This window comes from Pipistrellus kuhlii, unplaced genomic scaffold, assembly GCF_014108245.1.
Source record: "Pipistrellus kuhlii isolate mPipKuh1 unplaced genomic scaffold, mPipKuh1.p scaffold_m20_p_13, whole genome shotgun sequence".
Lineage (NCBI taxonomy): Eukaryota > Metazoa > Chordata > Mammalia > Chiroptera > Vespertilionidae > Pipistrellus > Pipistrellus kuhlii.
In genome coordinates this window covers 21,429,563-21,450,829 of record NW_023425438.1, presented here as the reverse complement: position 1 = coordinate 21,450,829, position 21,267 = coordinate 21,429,563, and the positions used below count along the sequence as shown (strand labels likewise).

General features: G+C 38.8%; 1 protein-coding gene across 3 annotated transcripts in view; it reads right to left on the bottom strand.

Annotated features, from left to right (window-relative positions):
- The window catches only part of PPP1R21 (protein phosphatase 1 regulatory subunit 21), a 54,087-nt gene extending 33,743 nt beyond the window's left edge, over positions 1–20,344 (bottom strand). For 2 of the 3 annotated variants that reach the window (XM_036435256.2, XM_036435258.2), the window contains exons 1-9: positions 20,109–20,344; positions 12,203–12,271; positions 8,507–8,653; positions 6,222–6,323; positions 4,132–4,296; positions 3,895–3,953; positions 2,850–2,944; positions 2,126–2,178; positions 267–416 (exon numbers count right to left, since the gene is read on the bottom strand). In XM_036435256.2, the coding sequence (XP_036291149.1) occupies positions 267–416; positions 2,126–2,178; positions 2,850–2,944; positions 3,895–3,953; positions 4,132–4,296; positions 6,222–6,323; positions 8,507–8,653; positions 12,203–12,271; positions 20,109–20,165 (897 nt within the window). In that variant the 5' untranslated portion in view covers positions 20,166–20,344. Of the gene's footprint in view, positions 1–266; positions 417–2,125; positions 2,179–2,849; positions 2,945–3,894; positions 3,954–4,131; positions 4,297–6,221; positions 6,324–8,506; positions 8,654–12,202; positions 12,272–13,040; positions 13,079–20,108 lie in introns of those variants that run through there. The other variant, XM_036435257.2, reaches the window with a different exon arrangement.
- Positions 20,345–21,267: the final 923 nt, after the last annotated feature.

The window sequence follows — 21,267 nt, the reverse complement described above, 5'->3', positions numbered from 1 at the left end:
GACGGCAATCTTCCCTCCTTAATGACCACATATCGCTTACTGGCCATAACCTCTCACTCACACACTAAGGTCTTTTAACAATTCCTCTAGTATTTAACTTCTTAAGAATCTCCATGTTTGTCACACTTTATCTTGAAGGGGAAAGACTATGACCAACAGACTCTGCCTTCCATAGTACTTTGCTGATGCACAGAGTGGTATAAAAATAAATATTAAGTTTCCCTGCTTGTTCAGGGCAGACAAAAGATATCTTGAGTTAAGTTTACCTTCTGATTCAATGGAGATATAGTGTCAATGGCAGAATCCACAGGAAAAATCTGAATCCTCTGTTCTGTGTAGGTGTGGAAGTTCAGAAGAGCTGTCACAAGGTCTTGAACAAAAGCCAGGGCCTGCCCAGCAATGTCTCGCATCTTCAGCTTTAAAATGAAAAATCTATAGTTAAATCAACTCTCAAATTATAATTCTCAAACTACTTTACTAGGTGTACCAATTAATAATGCGAATTGTGTAATCGAAGAAAACATGTTAATTTTTAAAAAAACATCAAAAGTGCTGTATTCAAAGTAATGTCCATCACTAGCTACACATTTCCCCATCTTTCAGGTAATTTGTGGATACTGTCCCAATAGAACTTTTCTTGTTTTGAGGCAAACCATCCAGAGACCCAACTTTCCACTTCTTCATATGTTCGGAAGTGCTACTCAGGAAGTGTGTGCGCCTTCAATTGAGAACAAGTGATGATCTGAAGGAACAAGGTCTGGTGAATACAGTGGTGGGTTAATACTTCCCAGGCAAGATCTTTTAATGTGTCTTTAACAGGTTTTGAAGTGTGTGATGCTGAGTTATCATGAAGCAAAATTACTTTGATGTGTCTTCTGGCACATTCTGGTCATTTCACGATCAAAGCATGGTTCAAATTGATTATTTGTTGTCAGAAGGGATCAGTATTAACGTTGGTTTTAGAAGCTCCTAATACACCACACCTTCCTGATCTCACCAAATGAAGAGCATTGTCTTCTTTCTCAAGAGATTTGGCCTTGCAGTCGATGTTGATGGTTGACTTGGATCAACTCATGATTTTGCGCATTTGGGATTCTCAAAATAAATCCACTTTTCATCACCAGTCACAATACAATGCAAAAAAGACTTCCTTCTGTGCTATTGAAGCAACATTTTACTGATGACTTTTTGGTTTTCCATTTGTCTTTCATTCAGTTGAACCCATTTTTCTTCCTTTAAAATCTTTCCCATTGCTTATAAAAATCAGAAATTGTTTCCTGAGCAACATTTAATCTTTCTGCAAGTTTTTTTTTTTTTTTAGTTTAATATGCATCTTCATCCAATAATGCTTGTAATTTTGGTCTTCAAACTTTTTCGGTTGATCTGCACAGTTTTTGTCTTTCACTTCACTTTTAAAGCGTTTAAACCAGCGTTCACAAGTATCTTGAGATCGAGCATGTTCACATAAGCTTCCCAAAGTATTCAGCAGCACTTTTCTTCAAAATAAAGTAATGAATTATAACTTCCCGAAAATGCTCTTTTTTTGGCATGAAATTCGACATTTTTAAAATGTAAAAATATCAATGATGTTAACACCTTCAGCAAATTTGACATCAAATCGTATATATATTACCATATGTATAACTCCATCTATTGAAAAAAAATCTGCCTTATTAACCAGTACACCTATATTAAGCCTGCTTTTGGAAAAAACATTTGAATGCTGGCATAATTATTCCTTAATTTAATTTATTTGCTCCTACTTGAATTTTAATAGTACCATCTAAGTAAATGAGAAAGCCACCAGTTTCGGCAAACACATCTCCTCCACTTTACCTGGACCAATTAATTGCAAGGTCTACCAACCTAGAAGAAAAGTATGGCTTATAAAATTAGAGCATCCCATAATTCAGTTCTAATGTTATACAAGAGAGACAGCAAAAAAAATCTGTTATAAATTCAATAAACAGCAAGTTACACAATTTTTCAAAAACGTTTAAGAAAGTAAAGCAAAAGTTAAACACAATAATTTAGTACACTAATCAGGGGCCCAAATAACTAATTCCTGCTTCTGAAAAGTATGACACGCACATTACTGAAAAGAAAACATGTACTTCATCTTTACCTGATGTCGCCTATTGTGGAGTGGAACGTTCAGAGCATTATACTGACTATATTCTACAAAACAAAAATAAATATATATTAAATCTTTCATTTTACATTTACAGAAAAACAGCTTAATTGCAAAATAATAAATTATTGCAGCAAAATCAGCTTTACATAAGTATTAAAAATGATCAAAGCCACAATCTCAATATAGGAAAATATGAAATATACACACAATCAGTTGTTTCTAAGATAAAGTAATACCTCTAATATTTTTTTACCTTTAGGATAAAAATTTTTTTAAATCCTGTTTTTCTTTTTCTAAGAAATCTTTTTAAAATGTTAAAATCCTTTTAAAACACTATCAAGATTACTTAGGGCTCAGTTGATTTTTACCTTGGTATATGCTAAATATACACAATTAAAAAAAAGTGAATTTCCAAAAAGGCTGACTTTTTCCAAAAAGGCTGACTTTGAAGCAGTTATAAGACAATTTAAAATCTTAAAAAAAAAAAAAAAAAAACAGAGGAAAAGAAGAGAATAGAAAAAAATTAACAAAAAACTTAAAAATAAATAAATCTCCCTATGAAATACGAGGGCTAAAGCTGATGAAAAGAACACAAAGAAAGCAACCTCTGTCGGGCCAATGAAATTTATTGCCAAAAGATAAATTATTTTAATTAGTTAGCTACCACAGAGGGGTTCAAAGTTGCAAATAAAAATAAACTGTACATAATACCTACTTGTATCATTAAAAGGTACTTTTTCATTGATGATTGATAAGGATTCCTCTAATCTACCTGACAAATCTTCATGAAGATTCTTTAACTGTAATTGACTGAAAGAAGAAAATACAGAACCACATTATCACCAATCAGACATGGATTCTCATTTGCTTATTACCTCAACAGCCGGAATCAGACTTCCAGAGAATTATGCCTGACATCTGAGATACTCTAGGTAGTAGAGAATATTATTAAAAGATGGAAGATAAGAAAAATACTAAGCCTTAATTCTAAAGCCCCTGGGACTTTTGTTCAATGATGTTGAAGTTTAGAAGAATTTGTCATAGTTTCAGTATTTTATACAATTTTGAGTTTTTTTCCCCAAGCATAGAGTAATCTTAGAGTCATTGCAACATCACAAATTTTCTCTTTATAACTCATAAATGTTTGCTCAAGTATTATGGTAAAGTTCTTTCTTATGTATTATATCATTTTTTTTTATTTTGGCTCAAAATCTGATCACTTTTCTGATTTTGATTCAGTTATGAAGTATACACCTAAACCAAGCATGTAATGCTACCAAAGCAACTAAACTAAAAAAAACTCGCTTGACCGATTCTACTGAAACCTAAAATATTATGTCATTTATCAAATAAATGTTGGAGAATGCTCTTACAACCCGTTGATATATAATATTTCAAGATTTAGATATCGCCAACTTAGATCACATATCCTTTATTTTATTCAAAATGGACCATTAAAGTTCAGCACAGTGGTTATTACTCAGTTTTCCTACCTTGGACTCCCTTCAGTGTAGTCTGAAATGGACAGTATCCAGTCCTTAGTACCGGAGCCCAGAACGCTATCTGCTATGGCCCAAAACATCTGCAGGCTGAGGACTAAGCCACTCTACCAAGAATGCATAAGGCCCCAGAGATAACAACTGAAAAGGACCCTGGAGATTACCTACTCCCGCCTCATTTCAAATGTGAGAAAATTAAGACACAGGAACTGCTAAACCAAAACTCAGGTCTTCTGATTATTACTTCACGTTTCCACATACCAATCTTCTGTTCGTAGTCGACATTCCTTGGCCTCCTTTTCTAGAGCCTGAGATTTTACCTGAATTTTAGAAGAAAAAGAAAAGCAGAAGGGTAAGACTTCAGAAGAGAGCACATCTAGGAGACACTAAAGGCAACTCTCACCTTGAGGACTGACTTTATGTTCTATAAAGTACACAACCAATCTACAAAAGCCTGAACTACTTCTTAAAGGGTTCTCACTTTAAGTTCAGGCTTACTTCTAGTTTGGCCTTGTCGTTCTGCAGTTTCTCAATGGTTTCCATGTACTTCCGTGTCAGGCCATCAACCACAGCTTGGTGCTGAGCCGTCTCCCTCTCCAGTGTGGCCAGCCGACTCCTGAGCTCTGCTTCCACATGCTTGTGCTGCTCATCGGCTTCAAAAAACTGAAAAGAAAAGATCATTTTCTCATCTCATAATATCCTAATATATACAAACTAGAGGGCTGGTGCATGAAATTCATGCATGGGGGTGGAAGGGGCCCTCAGCCCGACCTGCACCCTCCTGCAATCCGGGATGCTGCATGCACCAGTGACCATACTTCCCATACAGGTGAAAGGCATCTTGCTGTTGTATGGGCAGTACATTTTTTTGCCCTGGTTATAAAAAGTAGTACATAGCATAACATCCTTTTGAGGCAGTAGAACCATTTTCCCCATTTTATGGGTGGAAAAACTGAAGCAGAGAGAAGTTAAGTAATTGACTTTGTCTCACAATTATAAGTGTCAGAATCAGGGCTGACCACAAAATGTGCAAGCCAGAGTCCATTCATGTCATGACTGCATCATCCTGTTTTTTCAGTGTTAGAGTAGTCTTACCAGGTTTTAATTTTTAAATCTAAGGGAATGTTTCCAATATACAGGATAGGGTCCTTAGGCCTAGCTGGCAATCAGGGCCAATCTGTGGGGCAACCGGTGAGCAGAACGATCAGGAGGCCCCCTCTGGTACCCGCCTTGGCTGGTGGCTGGCGCTGTGCACTGGCCAGCCCAACCCCACCGCTACCGCTGCCGCTGCCAGTGGCCTCCCTCTGCAGGAGGTGACTAGCAGGCGATCAGGGGGCGGCAGCCTCTGCTTGCCAGCTGGTCCCGCCCCCTGATCACCCTGCCACCACCACCAGTTGCCTCCTGGTGGTCAGTGCATGTCATAGAGATCAGTTGTTCCGCAGTTTGGTTGATTTGCATATTAGGGTTTTATTATATAGGATGAAGAGAAAAACAACAGCAGTGACTATTCATTGAACAACTTCCATATGGCTCCATATGCTCACTATGCAAAACCCGCACAAGCATGATCTCACACTGAATCCTCATAGTAGTCAGAGGTAGTGTTGTCGTTAGCCCTCCTTTATAGATGGGGAAATGAGTTTAAAAGAATTCTATAACTTGTCAAATGTCTCACAGCTAAAATGTGGTAGGAATGAGACTGGAACATAGGAGACCTACTCCAAAGGCTACGCCTCCTTCCTCTCAGTCCCATGAATTTCTATTTTACTTTCTGGCACATAGATAATTCAACTGCCCAGGGTAAAATGTTTCCACTGAGCTAATTTCCATAATTAAATAATCAAAATTCAAATAGATGGTTATTCCTAAAACTGGTAATGCTCTTTTCCTTAATAAAAATCCAATACTAATTAGGAATACTTATCACAAAATGTACTAAAGTCAAAGGTTCATTTTTTTTAACAATGTCAAAGACTGAGAATTAATGCATTATTTATTTTTCACTGTTAGGTTGTGATCATCATTTCACACACAAAAAGAAAATCCAGAAGCACAGTTGGATACACTATGGATACCTTATGACTCTTATAATATGCTGAATGTCTGGAGGCAAATATTGATTATTCAACATTCCATAGCGACTTGAGGGCCTGCCATGAGTGTGATCTTGTTCTGGGGCTGGGTATACAAAGCCAGCACAGTCTATATCCTAACAGCCATTTAGACTAACAGGTGAACATTAATAAATTAAAAGGCAAATACTACTTACTCATAACCCCCCATCTAAATGATCCATCCAATCATTTCCCATGTAGAATAAATAGTGCTCAGTATATTTCTATATTGTCAAGTTATAAAGTTATTCTGCAATCCTCTAAACAAATGTATACTTAAAAATACACATCCATATCAAGATATTAGTGAAATGTAAGAAATGAATGGCAGTGACATTTCCTAACAACCATAGGAAACATCAAAACACCTGTACATACACAGAACACTCTATCTTGCTTTTTTTTTTTTTTTCATAGTCTAGATCATTTGACCCATTTTTAAATTCATATGGAAAAACAAAAAGATCTTCTCACTTGTATGTGCAACCGCTCATTCTCTTCTATCTTCTTTTGCAGATCTTCATCAAAGACACTCTTCTGCTCTTGGCTCAACTGAGAAGAAGTATCTCCACTTTTCTGATGGAAAGAATAAGTTATGTCCACATAACTTTCATCCTTTAGAGAAATATCCTAAGGTACACAGATTCTCTATCACCTTAGTAGCTTGTCTCTTCTACGTGTTCACCATTCTCAAACAATCCTGCAAAAGGTATACAGTCCATCATTTAACTTTTCCTATGTGATACAAGTTGGAACTGTAAATATTGCAGTGGGCAGGAAAGCTTAAAAAAGAGAGAGAAAAAAAAAACAGATAAGGCTCACTATTCTTTACAGGTGAATTCAGGAGTATTTCTGCTGGAAAACAGAGAAGACCCAAAGCCAGTAATGTAAATATGCTACTAAATGCCTATATGCTAATAAATATCATTTTGTTTCTTGTTGTTGTTGTTTTGTTTGGAAAATAAAAGTTTTAGCAATTCCATGAGTCTCAGTTAAACTCCTCTAAGATATTGTAATAAGTTATTTAACATTCACAAAGATAAATTTATACGAAAGTTCACATAAATTTCTAATTTAAAAAAAAAACAAAGCTATTATAAACAGGAGAAAAAAAGCTCAAAGACTATTTAAAATATCTTCCTTTTGATTTTTGGGTTTTTTTTTTTTAACCATTATTAACTTTTCTACACAGAAGAATAGCACTATTTAAAAGACCCAATAATGAACATTTGTTTTCATGGAATACAAGAACTGAGGCTATTCAAGGGTCAGCCTAACAATGAAACTGTGTTCAGACATCAGTCACTGCTCTTCTCTGCTTTTTTTGTACCCTCACTCCTCACTTTAAATGAAATCACTTACTGATGCAATGTGACCCAATTATTAGGAAACCCTTTGAAAATATTGTAGAGTAGCTATATTAAAAATATATTAAATATCCATTGTGTTTGGGACATAGAGGTGCTTAAGGAACTGCTGAATTACATATTCTGTGCCCTTAATGCGTACAGATTTGGATAGGTTTAATTAACATGATTCCAGGAGTGTTACATGCAAACCTCTGCTAAACAGCCCTGGGAAGGGATCTCACTAATATGTGAAGCACATTTCAAGACAATGGTTATTCCTTCCCCAAGGGTCTTTCAGTTTTTGCAGAGCATGTGCCTTTTGACACAGTTTTTCCAAGTGATTCTACTACACACCTTTTTCTTTGTTCTGTTACCATCCGAAAATTACCACTCTAGAAAATTCTTTCATGTGAAGGAAATGCGTATGGAAAGGTACTAACATATAATTATGCAGATTGCCCATCATTTGGCAAATACAGTCCTAGGCACCTTTACATGATCTCATGATCACAACAAGAGTATCACCCCCATTTTGCTGATGGAGAAACTAAAGTTGCAAGACTTAAAAATTTGCCTTAAGTCACAGACTATAAATGGCAGACAAAGAATCCAAGCTTGGGCTTTACTCCAAAGCCTGTGCTCTTCCTGCCACTCTGTGCTGCCACAGAGTTACTGTGGGTCTTCCTCTTCCCTCCTACAACTCCGTTATTACTGCCTCACAGCCACAATTTGGGGGTACTGTTCAATATATATATATATATATATATATATACACACACACACACACACACACACACACACACACAACTTAAAGATTTAATCACTAGCCCTAACCCTTAAAAAAAGAAAATAATGCAACTTCTTAAAGTACCAGATCATCCATCTTACAGCAGTAAGAATCTTTCTTCACCGCATAACCATAAGGGGCAAAGTTTTTTTTACATCTTTGGACAAGAATATCAAATTAGCCTTATAGGAATAAGCAGTAAGAAAGAATCTACAGCAAAATTACAAGCCTAAGGTATGTAACTGCTACTTCCACATGAGCAGTTATACTTTGACAATGCTTCTCATTTTATTTGCCCTACTCTGAGTTAATGGCAACCTGGTATAACTGAAACATCATAATTTTGACCAATATGAGATATTCCTTTCATTTTTCTCAGCCACTGAAATAAAATAAGTGCATGTCTGCTCTTAATAAATTCTTTTAAACTCACATTCATCTGAAAATGCCTCCATTTAGTGTATATTAATAGTAAATATCTGCTTTCTTGACCCGATATCCAGGTGTAATAATGGAACATTAGAGAATGTGAAAGTGACAAATTCATCTGTTATAAGCAGCATGGCCTACAGATGTCTGTACCTAACAACAAGGCTGCACTACCTTGCTTTTATCTGACTCACCTTGTTTTTCTTGCCTCGGGGTTCGCTTAGAGCCAGTTCATCCTGAAGCAGTTCTACCCTCTTGGCAAGCTGCAGATTTCGAAATGTCAAACTGTCCATTTCCTGCTGCAGTTTTCTCAATGATTGATCCTTCATTTTCAGTTGTTCCTACATCAAAGTGAAAACAAACCATTCTTTATAAGTTAGCCCGAAGATTTAAAAATGGAAAAAAATTATTCTTGTTTCACCAAAATGTAATCAAAGCCTCTTGCATTAGGGAATTCAAGTTGTATGTTCATCATTCCAATTCCTATGTTTTTAGCTCTGTTTTGTGGCAAAATCATTTTCTGACCAAACCAAGTAAATATAAAAATAAAGAGGGTCTATACTAAATAACAAGACAGTCATCAACTTAAAGTAAAATATCCATAATTATTTGTTGTGATATAATGTTATATATATGTCTGGCAGTGAGGAGACACAAAGCCTGAGGCTACAATTTTATAAACTTAAATTTTTATTTTTATTTTTTTATTTTTTTTTTAAATATATATTTTATTGATTTTTCTACAGAGAGGAAGGGAGAGAGACAGAGAGCTAGAAACATCGATGAGAGAGAAACATCGACCAGCTGCCTCCTGCACACCCCCCACAGGGGATGTGCCCGCAACCAACGTACATGCCCTTGACCGGAATCAAACCTGGAACCCTTCAGTCTGCAGACTGACGCTCCACCGCTGAGCCAAACCGGTTTCGGCTAAACTTGAATTTTTAAAGAGAACCTCCAACTCAGCTAATGATGTCCTTTAGTAAACAAGAACAGCCAGAAGTATATTTGTATTCATGTTTCCTATAAATACTCCCTGAATATAAGTTGATCCAAATGAAGTCTTTTTTCTTTTTTTTCTTTTTAATTTATTTTTTTATAGAGAGGAAGGGAGAGAGATAGAGAGCCAGAAACGTCGATGAGAGAGAAACATCAACCAGCTGCCTCCTACACACCCCCTACTGGGGATGTGCCTGCAACCAATGTACATACACTTGACCGGAATCGAACCTGGGACCTTTCAGTCCACATACCGACGCTCTACCACTGGGCCAAACCGGTTTCGGCCCAAATGAAGTCTTTTTAATACACTTAATTTTATTTTAAACTATTCTGATTTGTCAGAGACAAAATTATTATTATCCTAACACAAAAATATTTTCAGCTGCTGTTCTATATTAATTTCCTTTTAAGTTTAGTGAAAGTAGAAACAAAAATCTAAACACAACATGTCTTCTGCTGACCATTCTGTATTGTTTATACCATAATAGGGTAAGAAAATGGGGAAAATAGAGAAAGATTTAGTTTCATTCTATTTTTAAAAAAATATTACTCAAACTACATTTTATTTATGATGTTCTGACAATGCTATATTCACTGGTAATCAAACACAGATGGCCAGATGCTAATGTATATTTAAAGATCTGTAGTTCTATTACTTTCACGTTAAAACCACTGTAAAGCTAAGAAGAGGTCAAATTTTAATGAATAGGTGATTTAAGTCTATTGAAACAGCAAACTAAAAACCATAGGCTGGTGCCTGCAGTCTACTGACTTTATTTATATGTTGAGAGCAGGCTAGAGTGGTAAAATAATGTGTTTCCAATAAGTAGAAAAATATTGTTCTTTTCTATTGTTTGTTTAGTAGCCCTTTTCCTTTTAATGGTAAACTTAGTTCTACCTCATGTCCAAATTATCATATGGTTCAAATTAAAGAAATTCAAATCAATGAAAGTATGTTTTATCCACAACTCATTGAGGCAAAACCAATATAATCAAAAGCCTACTGTAGCAAAAGACATCCTAACATTCCTATTGAGTGAACAACAAACTGTCATTCTTATTGTAATTATAATGATCACTGCACTGAATAGTAAAACAAAAGTAATTTCTTTACATTCTTATAATAAATCTCTAGTTGACAAGTACTCTAACTCCATTTTCCAATCATTAATTTCAGAAGACAGCTCTCCCAACCCCTGTGTAAATCCTAGTTTGTGCAGTGGGGAGGATGACAATGTTATGTGCCCTCACAGAGCTAATGTGAACACTAACTGAGCTCATGGATATAATGTATTTAACAAAATGCCGAACACACAGTGAGTGCTCAGTAAATACTACCTTCAGTCAACACTGCCACAGTCACCACCACCACCACGACCGCAGCGTTAATCAAGCGTGACCAGCAACAGGAGCGTGTCAAATCAAGGGGGGCTACAAAGAGAAGCTAGGAAGTACTTTCCCCAGGAACAGGTTTTAAACATCATTAGGAGAGATACTATCATTTCTTCAGTGATTTAGGAAAAATAATAACTTGACTAACAAATTATGGCAATAAAGCTTATTTTTAATCTTCTCGACTTGGGCACAGAGAGCTTTGGAAGTATGGGTAAGGCATCCTGAACCATCTCAGCCCTCAGGAGGGGACACTCTCAAAAGACAGCCTTCTCTAGTGCAGTGTCTAACAATGGCTAAGTAAGAGGACATGCTTCTAAGTCTCAGTTACCTGAATGAAACTAGTGAGGCTAAGTTACTGGTTAGAGGCTACTCCAGAAAAAGGTAAGGGTAAAGGAAATCCTAATCCCTTTGGTCTAAGAAGGAGCAAGGAAGAGAGCAAAAGAATGAGGTAGGCAGTATAGAGGTGTGGACAAAAGTAGGTTTACAGTTGTAATACAAATACATAATACAATAATTAATTAATAATAATACAAGAATAAACAGTTTCAGGTGCTCACAACTGTAAACCTATAATACTTTGCCCATGCCTGTGCTTAACTGAAACTCAGGCAAGAAAGAATCCATATCCTAAAATTAAATTATCCAACTAAAAACATCACTAAGCAATATTTATTACTTACCAACTAGGATGAGGCAGAAAGAAATTCCTTCTTCTACTACATATTTCTCTTTCAGTTAACAAAGATGCTAATGTTGCCGAAACCGATTTGGCTCAGTGGTAGAGCGTCGGTCTGAGGACTGAAAGGTCCCGGGTTCGATTCCGGTCAAAGGCATGTACCTTGGTTGCAGGCACATCCCCAGTAGGGAGTGTGCAAGAGGCAACTGGTTGATGTTTCTCTCTCATCGACATTTCTAGCTCTCTATCTCTCTCCCTTCCTCTCTGTAAAAAATCAATAAAATATGTTAAAAAAAACAAAACAAAGATGCTAATGTTAAAAAGTATCATCACGCAGTGTCCTGATTAGCACAGGTTATTACTATAATATTAAAAAGTTCAACCCAAAAGCAAGATGGATAGACTAAATGATTCACACTTTCAAATCCATTTATTAGGGAATAACCATATGCTGAATGCTGGGGATATAAATATAAATGTGACATGGTCCTCCTCAGAAATCTGTCAGTTATCAAAACAGATAAGAAGCCCTATTAATTCAAATGCCAAATAAAGGCCTTGAGGTATAAAAGAAATGCATTCAAGTCAAAGAATACATTTTTAAAATGTTTAGCTAAGAAAATCAAAGCACATAATATTCACACTGAAGGAAGTGAAAAAGTTAAACACACACAAAAAAACACTGTATTACTCATCACTATTCCTAGTGAATTATTGTCAGAGTTGGGACTTTAACCCACAAAATCAGCTAAATTCCCTAATTTAAGCAACACCAAACACTCACTTAACCTCACAACACAAATATCCTGTTGCATACCTTTAAAGCAGCAGAATTTGCTTGTTCATCCACAACCCCTTTTTTCAGAACCTGATTCTGAGCCCGAAGCTGCAAACAGAATAAGAAATAGTTAATTTTTATTTTAAAGCAATCATTTGTAGCAAAAACAAACAAACAAATAAACAAAAACGCCATTACTTTACAGGAATCATATCACTGTCTTCTCTTGTATATATGAGAACAAAAATATTAGCCCAGAGAGGATAGTAGGAATCACCATTCTGCCACTTTTCAGTGACTCGGCTGCCCATTGATAAAAAACACATAATCTGTGGCAAAATTGAGATTAAATCCCAGTCCCTCAACTTCCGGCACATGGTTCTTTCTAAGAAACCAAGTCACCTCCCTAAATAAAAACTACTACTTTCCTTGAAACTCCGGCACACCATTCATATGTAAAATATATGCAATTGGACCAATTACGGAATAATGAATCTACAGAAGATCAAAGTGTAGGACATCAACATACCCAGCAGGACTCTGTGCCTAATACTGCAAGCATCATTAAGAATGCAAATTTGCTATTGGGCATCAGCTGAGGCAGTTGAACCAAAAGTGTCTAAGCAGCAGACTCAATTAAGAAGCAGCTAACATCTGAATGCTCGTTACATACCAGCGCTGTCCTAAGTGTTTTGCTTACGTTACTTCATTAAACGTCACAACCCTATGAAGTAGGTGCTACAGGGTGGGACAAAAGTAGGTTTACAGTTGTTCACACGGAAAATAATGCAATAGTTAATAAATAATAATACAAGAATAAACTGTGTTTCATGTTCTCACAACTGTAAACCTACTGTCACCCCACTCTGTATATTATCTCCATTTTATAGATGAGTGCTTTCCCAACACACCGAGGTTGCGGGTTCATTGTCTGGTCAGAGCAATAGAAAAAGCAAACAATGAATGCATAAATAAGTAGAACAACAAATGGATGCTTCTCTCTCTCCCTTTCTTCTTCTTTTCCTAAAAATGAATAAAAGTTTTTTTAAAAAGCAGTCCCTGTTTTCAAAGAGCTTATAAGTTAAAAGGGAGGATGAAAGATAACAACTAGCAATCCTAGTATTTTCTGCTTAAAAAAAAAAAAAAAGAAAAAAGCAATATAATCATTAAATTCTCTAGAACAGGGATTGGCATCCTAAGGGCCATGGACCAAACTGGCTTTCAGCCAATTTTAAAGTTTTACGGGAACACAGACACACTCATTATTTACATATTATCGATGATTGCTCTTGAGCGACAATGACAGTGTTCTTGAGCTACAATGACAGACACAAGTAAAGAACTGTGTGGCCAGAAGCCTAAAATATTTGCTATTAAGCTCTTTCCAAAAAAAGCTTCGGGACCTCTGCTCTAGAAGTTCAGAAGGAAATACCATTTTAATATTGACTTCCATCATGTATTATTTTATTTTTAAAGCAATATCAACATATTCTCGGGTATAGTGTTATTTAGGTAACAAAATTCAAAAAATACTTTCAAACCCAGTTAGCCAAAAGGCAGCAATACAACTTGGGTATCTAGGTTTCATTTCGTACCCCTGCCCTAACTTTGATCTATGCTATCTTCTTGGTGTGGTATTTAGAAGCTCCTATTGACTGCTTCAAAGACTAGAGATGAAGCTTGAAGTCCACTGAGCTATAAGTTTTCTGTAGGACCAGAACTATAGCAATAAAAAAAATGATCATAATGAAAACTTATTTGAATTTTCCTTTTGGAAATATTGTTTGCTAAATTAGTAATTATTCAAACATGGTTGCAATGAAACTGCTTAATAGAAAATGCAGCTTTTAGAAATATTTATCTAAAATCCCTTTCCGTTATTGATATTTAGTAGGTAGAAAAGGATGACAATGATAAACGACATACTCCATTGCTATGTTAATTACACTTTGTAGCATTCGGCATCTTCCTGCATTTCAGCATCAGTGCTGCCACACTTGTGCATACTGAACCAGCAGCCTGCTAAAGGCTTGCACTGCTGTGATCAGTCTGGTCTTTAGAATTTACTTCTCGCCAGCCTTTTCCACAGTGGGAGGCAAATGCAGATGGTTCCTGTTTTAGAAACAGATATAACATCACCAATGGTCCTCCATTAGGACAGGAAAACAGTCCAGAAGGTGAAGCTGTGCACTAGCTCCTCCATTCCATTCAGCAGAGGAGCAGTACCTCTGAATCCCACCTCTGAAGCCCTCTTAGTCGTTTGGCCCCACGTTTGTCATGGTCTTGTAATCTGATTACTCTGAAAGCACAGCCCTTCCTCATTGTGACCAACCAAACTTCAGCTGTTCCTCTAGGAGTTTACTTCCTACTTCTGGTCCTACTTCCCCCATAAATTTTTCCTAACCACTCCCTGTGCTCCCAGTACGGTCCACAGTGAGCCTGCCCCTTAGCACTTACTAGTATAGTAACAAGGCACCTCTTATTAAACTGTCCAGTTTTAATTTTACTTTTAAATAGTAAATTTTACATTTATTAATTCATGTGTGATTTATGATTAATTTATTATTTCTCTACTCATCTCTCATCTGCCAACTCAACTGTCTTTATGATAGATAGAGACTACAGTATAATCCCTTGTATCTCCAGACTACAATGAAAGATCAATGCTAGGAATAGAGAAGGCACTCAAATTTTTAAACAATCAAATTAAATACTGTATGCAAACAGTGTTTAAATGTAATGCATTATACGATTATAAGAGACTGTCATTGTTAGCAGTCTCTAAGACCCTTCTCCAAATGATTTGAACTTCAGGTTCCTATTGGACACCAACCAGTCTCAAAATCCTTGAGACTAACTCTTCAATGACCAGTCCTAGGTAACTTTGGACCTGTCCTAGGTAACTGGTTCAGGAACAGCCAAACCTGCATCAGGCTTATCACAAAGCTGTTTTTCCAAGGGCAGAGATATAGTGGTGATCTCTCTCATGCCACTCTGACAATCTGTATTGAGATAACTGGCCCAATATCCAGGATTTACTATCTACAATCACAAACTGTTGGAAGAGTTTGTGGGGAAAGAGAGACAATCATCTATATGCATTTCTCATTTAATCCTCAACCATCTTCTGTGTCAGAACCACTCTCGCATAGCTATTTTCATACAGTGGGCATTTTAGGACTTATACATGTTGTACAACCCTATAAAAATAATCTTTAAACATCTAGGTTTTTTTTCCATTGCAAGTGAATGAGGGCAACAGACAACATGGAGCCCATTCCTAAGCTTTACCAAAACCTTCATTTGCAGCTTCAGAATACTAAAGTCATTTGCAGACCCCAGCTACAGCAACTGTAGCCTTGATAATCACTAAAATACCTTTCAGAGCAGAACCTGAGGCCCCACCCGACTTACCAAACCAGAATCTGCAATTTAGCAAGATCTTCTAAAACTGAGTTCTTCAATGGCACTAGCCACATTTCAAGAGCTCGACACCCCCACATGGCTAGTGGTTACCCTACTGTACAGCATGGATGCAGAACATTTTCATTCTTGTGGAAAGTTCCATCGGATAACACTGAATACAAACAACGCTGTCTTCCAATCCAACTTTATAGTCAACCCTATGCATCCGGGTGGGGAAAAGCAAGTTGATATTCGATTTAAATCCAATCCAGCTTCTGAGCCTGTTTCTCTTACAGGAAGAGTTGATTAATCAGGTTTCCAGGCCCCACTATCTGGAAAGCAAACGCACAGAATCACAACTGACCTTCTCCCATTGAGTAGCTCTATACTAACAGCGTAAGTCTGTAAATTTCCTAAAGACAATATCCAGCATAACTAAAAGAAGCATCTATTGCCAAGTAAACTGTTCAAGAAATAATGAATGTCTGGTTTTCCCATTGGTTGCCAATTACCGTATTTTTCGGACCATAAGATGCACTTTTTTTTCCCCCAGAAGTGGGGGGAAAAAGTCCCTGTGTCTTATGGTCCAAATATAGCCTACACATATACTTTTTAAAAAAGGTTTTTTTACTTGCCCGGCTCTGTGTGGTCTCTGTGTGCTTGCCAGGTTCTAAATGCTGCTGTTTACTTTACAGGGTTGATTACATGTGTTTATGACTGTGATGTTGGGTTTTAATGCACATAAAATATTTTAGGACACTATTTGTTTCAGAATCTTTTTTTCTTCATTTCCCTTCTCTAAAAACTGGTGCGTCTTATGGTCCGGAGTGTCTTATGGTCCGAAAAATACGGTACCTCGAAAAGAATTTTTAAAAGATGAGACTATCATTCCTTGTGCAACAGTTCTCAAACTCTGGTGTGCATCCAAATCACCAGAGAGGTTTATAACAACACAGACTACTTGGGCCTGACCACCAGTTTCAGATTCAGTGAGTTCAGGTTTGACCCAAAAATTTATTTCTATTTCTAACCCTTTCCCAGATCTAAGGATGCTGATCCAAGGGTTGCACTTTGAGAATTATTGACCCAGACGAACAAAACATGGTACCAGGCAAGAGTGCTCCTGCAAAGAAAGCAGATTGAAATTCATGAGATACACCAAAGCCTCAGAAGCATAGCAGGCCATGGAAGAAACACCAAGACATGGTCTTTGATTCTTCAACAGTGAAGCAACTAAGGCTTTGATTAGCTTTCCCTCACATCTCAAAGAAACCTCTGAAAATCAACTTCTATACATCTGTCTCCTCCACTAAACTCTATAAAACCTGAAATTTTATAAGTCTCCAGTGATGCTTCTTAATTGCCCAAACTATCTTAATGTCCACTTTTATGTTGTTTTAGCACTCTATCTGACTCAGCAGTTCTCATCTGCTTTAGCCTCCAAGGTTCATCTTTTATCTAACTAAACTCTCAATCTCTTTAGTGGGAGCTCCTCAGACTGTATTTTTCTTCTCAAGAGGAAAGACAATTATGACCATGATTCTTAAGTAAGAAACGAGCTCCTTCCAGGAACACAGGCTGATATCTAATTTATAAAAGAATGAGAAGATTCTGTAAATGTCCTTGGATTAGGAATCTTGTTTGTTCCTCTCCTGATATGTAGGCTTCCTTCTACAGAATAAGAGGAAATCTTTTTTTTTTTTCCTTTGTAAACTAACTGGATTTCAACATCAGCCCACAATTTCTCCACCAGGGAAGGTAATAAGAAGGTAGAATACCCCTTCCATAGGAACAAGGTTGAAGATAGCATAGATTTTATCTAGAAATTGCTTGGCATTAGAACTGACAGGAAATAAAAAACAAATGAAATCTTTAGACCAAACTCTGTTCTCTGGTGTTCTGAAATTAAATAAAATCTAAAACTGAGTTCTTCACATTAAAATTAAAAGGATGAGCCGAGACCAGTTTGGCTCAATGGATAGAGCATCGGCTTGGGGACTGAAGAGTCCCGGGTTCGATTCCGGTCAAGGGCATGTACCTTGGTTGCAGGCATATCCCCAGTAGGGGGTGTGCAAGAGGCAGCTGAACGATGGCTCTCTCTCATCGATGTTTCTAACTCTCTATCTCTCTCCCTTCCTCTCTGTACAAAATCAATAAAATATATTTTTTAAAAAATAAAATTAAAATTAAAATTAAAATTAAATTAAAAGGATGAAAAATGGTCTGGTCCAATAGGAGAGAATACCTCAAGTCTGGTAGACCTGTTAGTCTTCTTAGCACCTCCTCTTCCTGTCATGTCCTTCCCAGAGATGTTCCCAAATAATCTACCTGAAGTGTTCTCCCCTGATTCACTCTTATAGTTCAGCTATCGTCTTTATGGGAATTATTCCAAAAGTCCTGGCCTTTGTCCTGACTTTTAGCCAGTCCGTCTCCACTAGAAATTTTCTCCAATTACCCCAACATCAATCACCTCAATCTACTATATGAATAAGATGACTTTAATGTGCCTTCCAGCCCAAAAATTCTATCCAAACTTCATTTCAAATTGGCTGGCCTTTGTGCCCACCCTCCTCTGTCAGTGGCAGTCATGTTCCCTCATCTCACAACTTCAGGGTCAACCCTCAGTCTTCTTCCCTCACTTACCATGTCCCACAGAATGAATAAGACTCAAAGATGAGCCCCTCATACATTCTTCATATCCATCATGAGTTTAGTGCTATGTGAAAAGCTGTGACTCAGCAAAGAAGTAAGCTAAAAAGTATTTTTAACCGTTATTCCTAAATCTAGGCCCCCTCTTCATCTCAACTGTCACTATTTTCATTTAATTCTACATTACTCTCCCTCAAACTATTCCAACAGCCTACAATCTGGTCATCTTTTCACCAATCTTTCCTTACTTAATCCATTCTCCAAATAGTTACCTTTCCTTCCTGAAAGTGATATTATGCCCCTGTTTAAAAACCTCTGATGTTTCTCCACTATTCAAAAACTAAAGTTCAGACTTCTTATCTAACATCCATAACACTTCGTGATCGGGTCCAAATTACCTCTCCAACCATATTTCACCATTCTCTGTCATGCAACTTAGCGTGCTTTCTCGTCCACCAACATAGCCTTTCCCCTTTGCCTGGAATGCTACCATCCTTCCCTCCCTCTTCCCTACTCCCCAATCTCATAACTTCTACCCTCACCCTCCATCTCTTTTGTGCACCCACTGACCTAACGCTTGTCATAGTGTATTATAATTACGTACAATGTTTGAACATTCTATTCAAGGGATCTCCTGAAGCTGGAACTCTGCCTCACTCAACCAACTCTGGCAGTCTGCAGGGGGCACACAGTAAGTATCTGTTGAATGAAATGGCTTAAATGTCCAAAAGAACAAACTATTTCAAAGTTTTTATTACTTTCTTTGGGAGATTATACAATTTTTCAGCAATGCAGTCATTGCTCAAACATTTCTTCTGAGCATTGAAACATCTTTCCCCAAACATTTCTTCTGAGCATTGAAACATCTTTCCCCAAAATAAGAGTCAAGTTTGTGTACTATTGCCATCCTCCACCCATCCCACTTCATCATATGGATTTGTTCCAAGCGACTCTGGCCCTTTCAAACAAGGAAATATTCTTTCAAAGAAAGAAAACTATCATCACTGACACTGTACACAGGCACTTAGGACAATTTCTAACGGAAATGCCAACGGTAGCACTGCTGGAATAAGTGTGGTATCTCATGAAATCATAAGAAATAAATGTGTCTCGGTTTCCCCGAATTGTAAAAAGGTGCCTAAGTCTTTCCATTGCCACCATCAATGCTGCGAACATTGGAAACTAAGCTTAATGACTACTACATCGATTTCCACAGAGGTAAGATTCCGCTTTTATAACTTCATTAGAACATTCTGAAAGCAGAAACGCCCTCCCCAGAAGCAGCCCTTTTCCTAAGAAAGGATTCCATCATTTAGAAGACTTATACCATAAGCACGACAAAGGGCATATTCCAACGTGTACTGAACACCTGCTGGGTGGGTGCCCTGCTCCACTCCAGGTGACAGAGGAAAGGACGCAGCCCTGGGATTCAAGCTTTCAAAACCACTTCCACACATCTTGCTAAATCACTGAATATACAGTAACCACCATGCCTGGTGAAGCAGTTTACATGACTCTATTTTCCCTCCCGAATTGAATGGGGGGCAGATATATGGGGGGTTGGAAAATTGAGGAAGCAGCACCCTCCGGCCAGCACCGGAGGCAGAAGGCAGGGTTTCTGACATCCAGTCCTAAGCCCGCTAGTTCAGTTAAAAGGAAGAATCAAACTCCAGCTCCTCCCCGCAGCAGCCCACACGACCCGGACACCGCCCCGCTCCATCTCCTGGGAGCTGCAGGTGGAGGCTCGGGAATCGTGCTCAGATGAGGCGAAGGAGAGAGGGGTGGGGTGCGCTCGCGTGACCCCCTCCGCGGTACCCCCCAGTCCCGACAAGTCAAGGCAACCCGAGGCCGCAGGGCCGGGGGACCCCTCATCCCCGCCCATGATGGGTACCTTCGAGTACTCCTGAGCCAGCTTCTGGTACTTCCCCTGCAACTCTGCGGAGGCCATGGCCTCCCCCGCCCCGTCCAGGCCAGGCTGCCCAGGCCGTGCAGCCCCGCCTCCCACCCACCAACCCCTACACGCTCCCGTGTATAGGGCTCCGCCAGCGCCTGTCCGCTGGGCCACCACCGCGCCGCCTCCGCCTCCTCCTCCCCCTCCTCCACTTCCGGGTTCGCCCAGGGGCGGGGCGACCGTAAGGAGGTGGGGCCACGTCTTTACGTCACCGCCCCGCCCTCCCGCGCCCGAGCACATGCGCGCGCAGCCTCGCTGGCTCTCCCGGGTTTGGCCCCCCGGACCGGGGGGCGCCATCTTGACGCATGGTCCAAGATGGCGGCTTCAAAGGGAGACGGCGAGTCCGGAAGGGAAGAGAACGACGGGAGTACACAGACTGGGCGGGGGACCGAGGAGAGGGCGGTGGCTGCGGAGAGCCGAGGACCGGAAGGAGAAACATTCTAAGCCTATTAGGAATTCTGGCCGACCCGCTGTCCCTTTCCCCGGCTGTTTCCCAAGGCAACCGTCTGGCATTTGCCGGTTGCAGCTTTGGAGACCTGCTCCCTCCCGGAGAAGGACTTCTGTATTCCGCTGTCTCTGTATCCGGATGTGGTAGCGCCGGACATGCCTTGCATTGTAAACTCTCAGACCTCCCCCAAATGGATGACAATTGCTGCCGCCGCCCTCCCCTGCTCGACCACAGACAAACCTCTACTGTCTTATATTTTGACGTTGGGGATTCTTTGTGTTCTGTCTCTACCCTCACCATCCGCTCCCCGCCCCCCTGCCCCCGCCGGTGCACACCCCATCCGAGCCTCCTTGGGTTGGGCGAAAAGCTGCTAAAAGGTTCAGAGTGCCTCCTGCCACGCGTGCACATAGGGCGGGCGTTAACGACAAACAGCTGGAGAACTGAAACAAGAAGTAGTCTGTCTGACATTTATTTTGTGCCACTTGTGCTTGAATTAAAAGCATGCCTCTGCCCCTTTATTAAATAATGTTTGAGGACCTGTTATATCTTAGATGTTGTTCTAGCGGTGCATGTATTGCTACGCGGAAATGTCCATTGATAGAGGAATGAAATACACTCAAGAGTATACGTTTGCCATACATTACAACACGG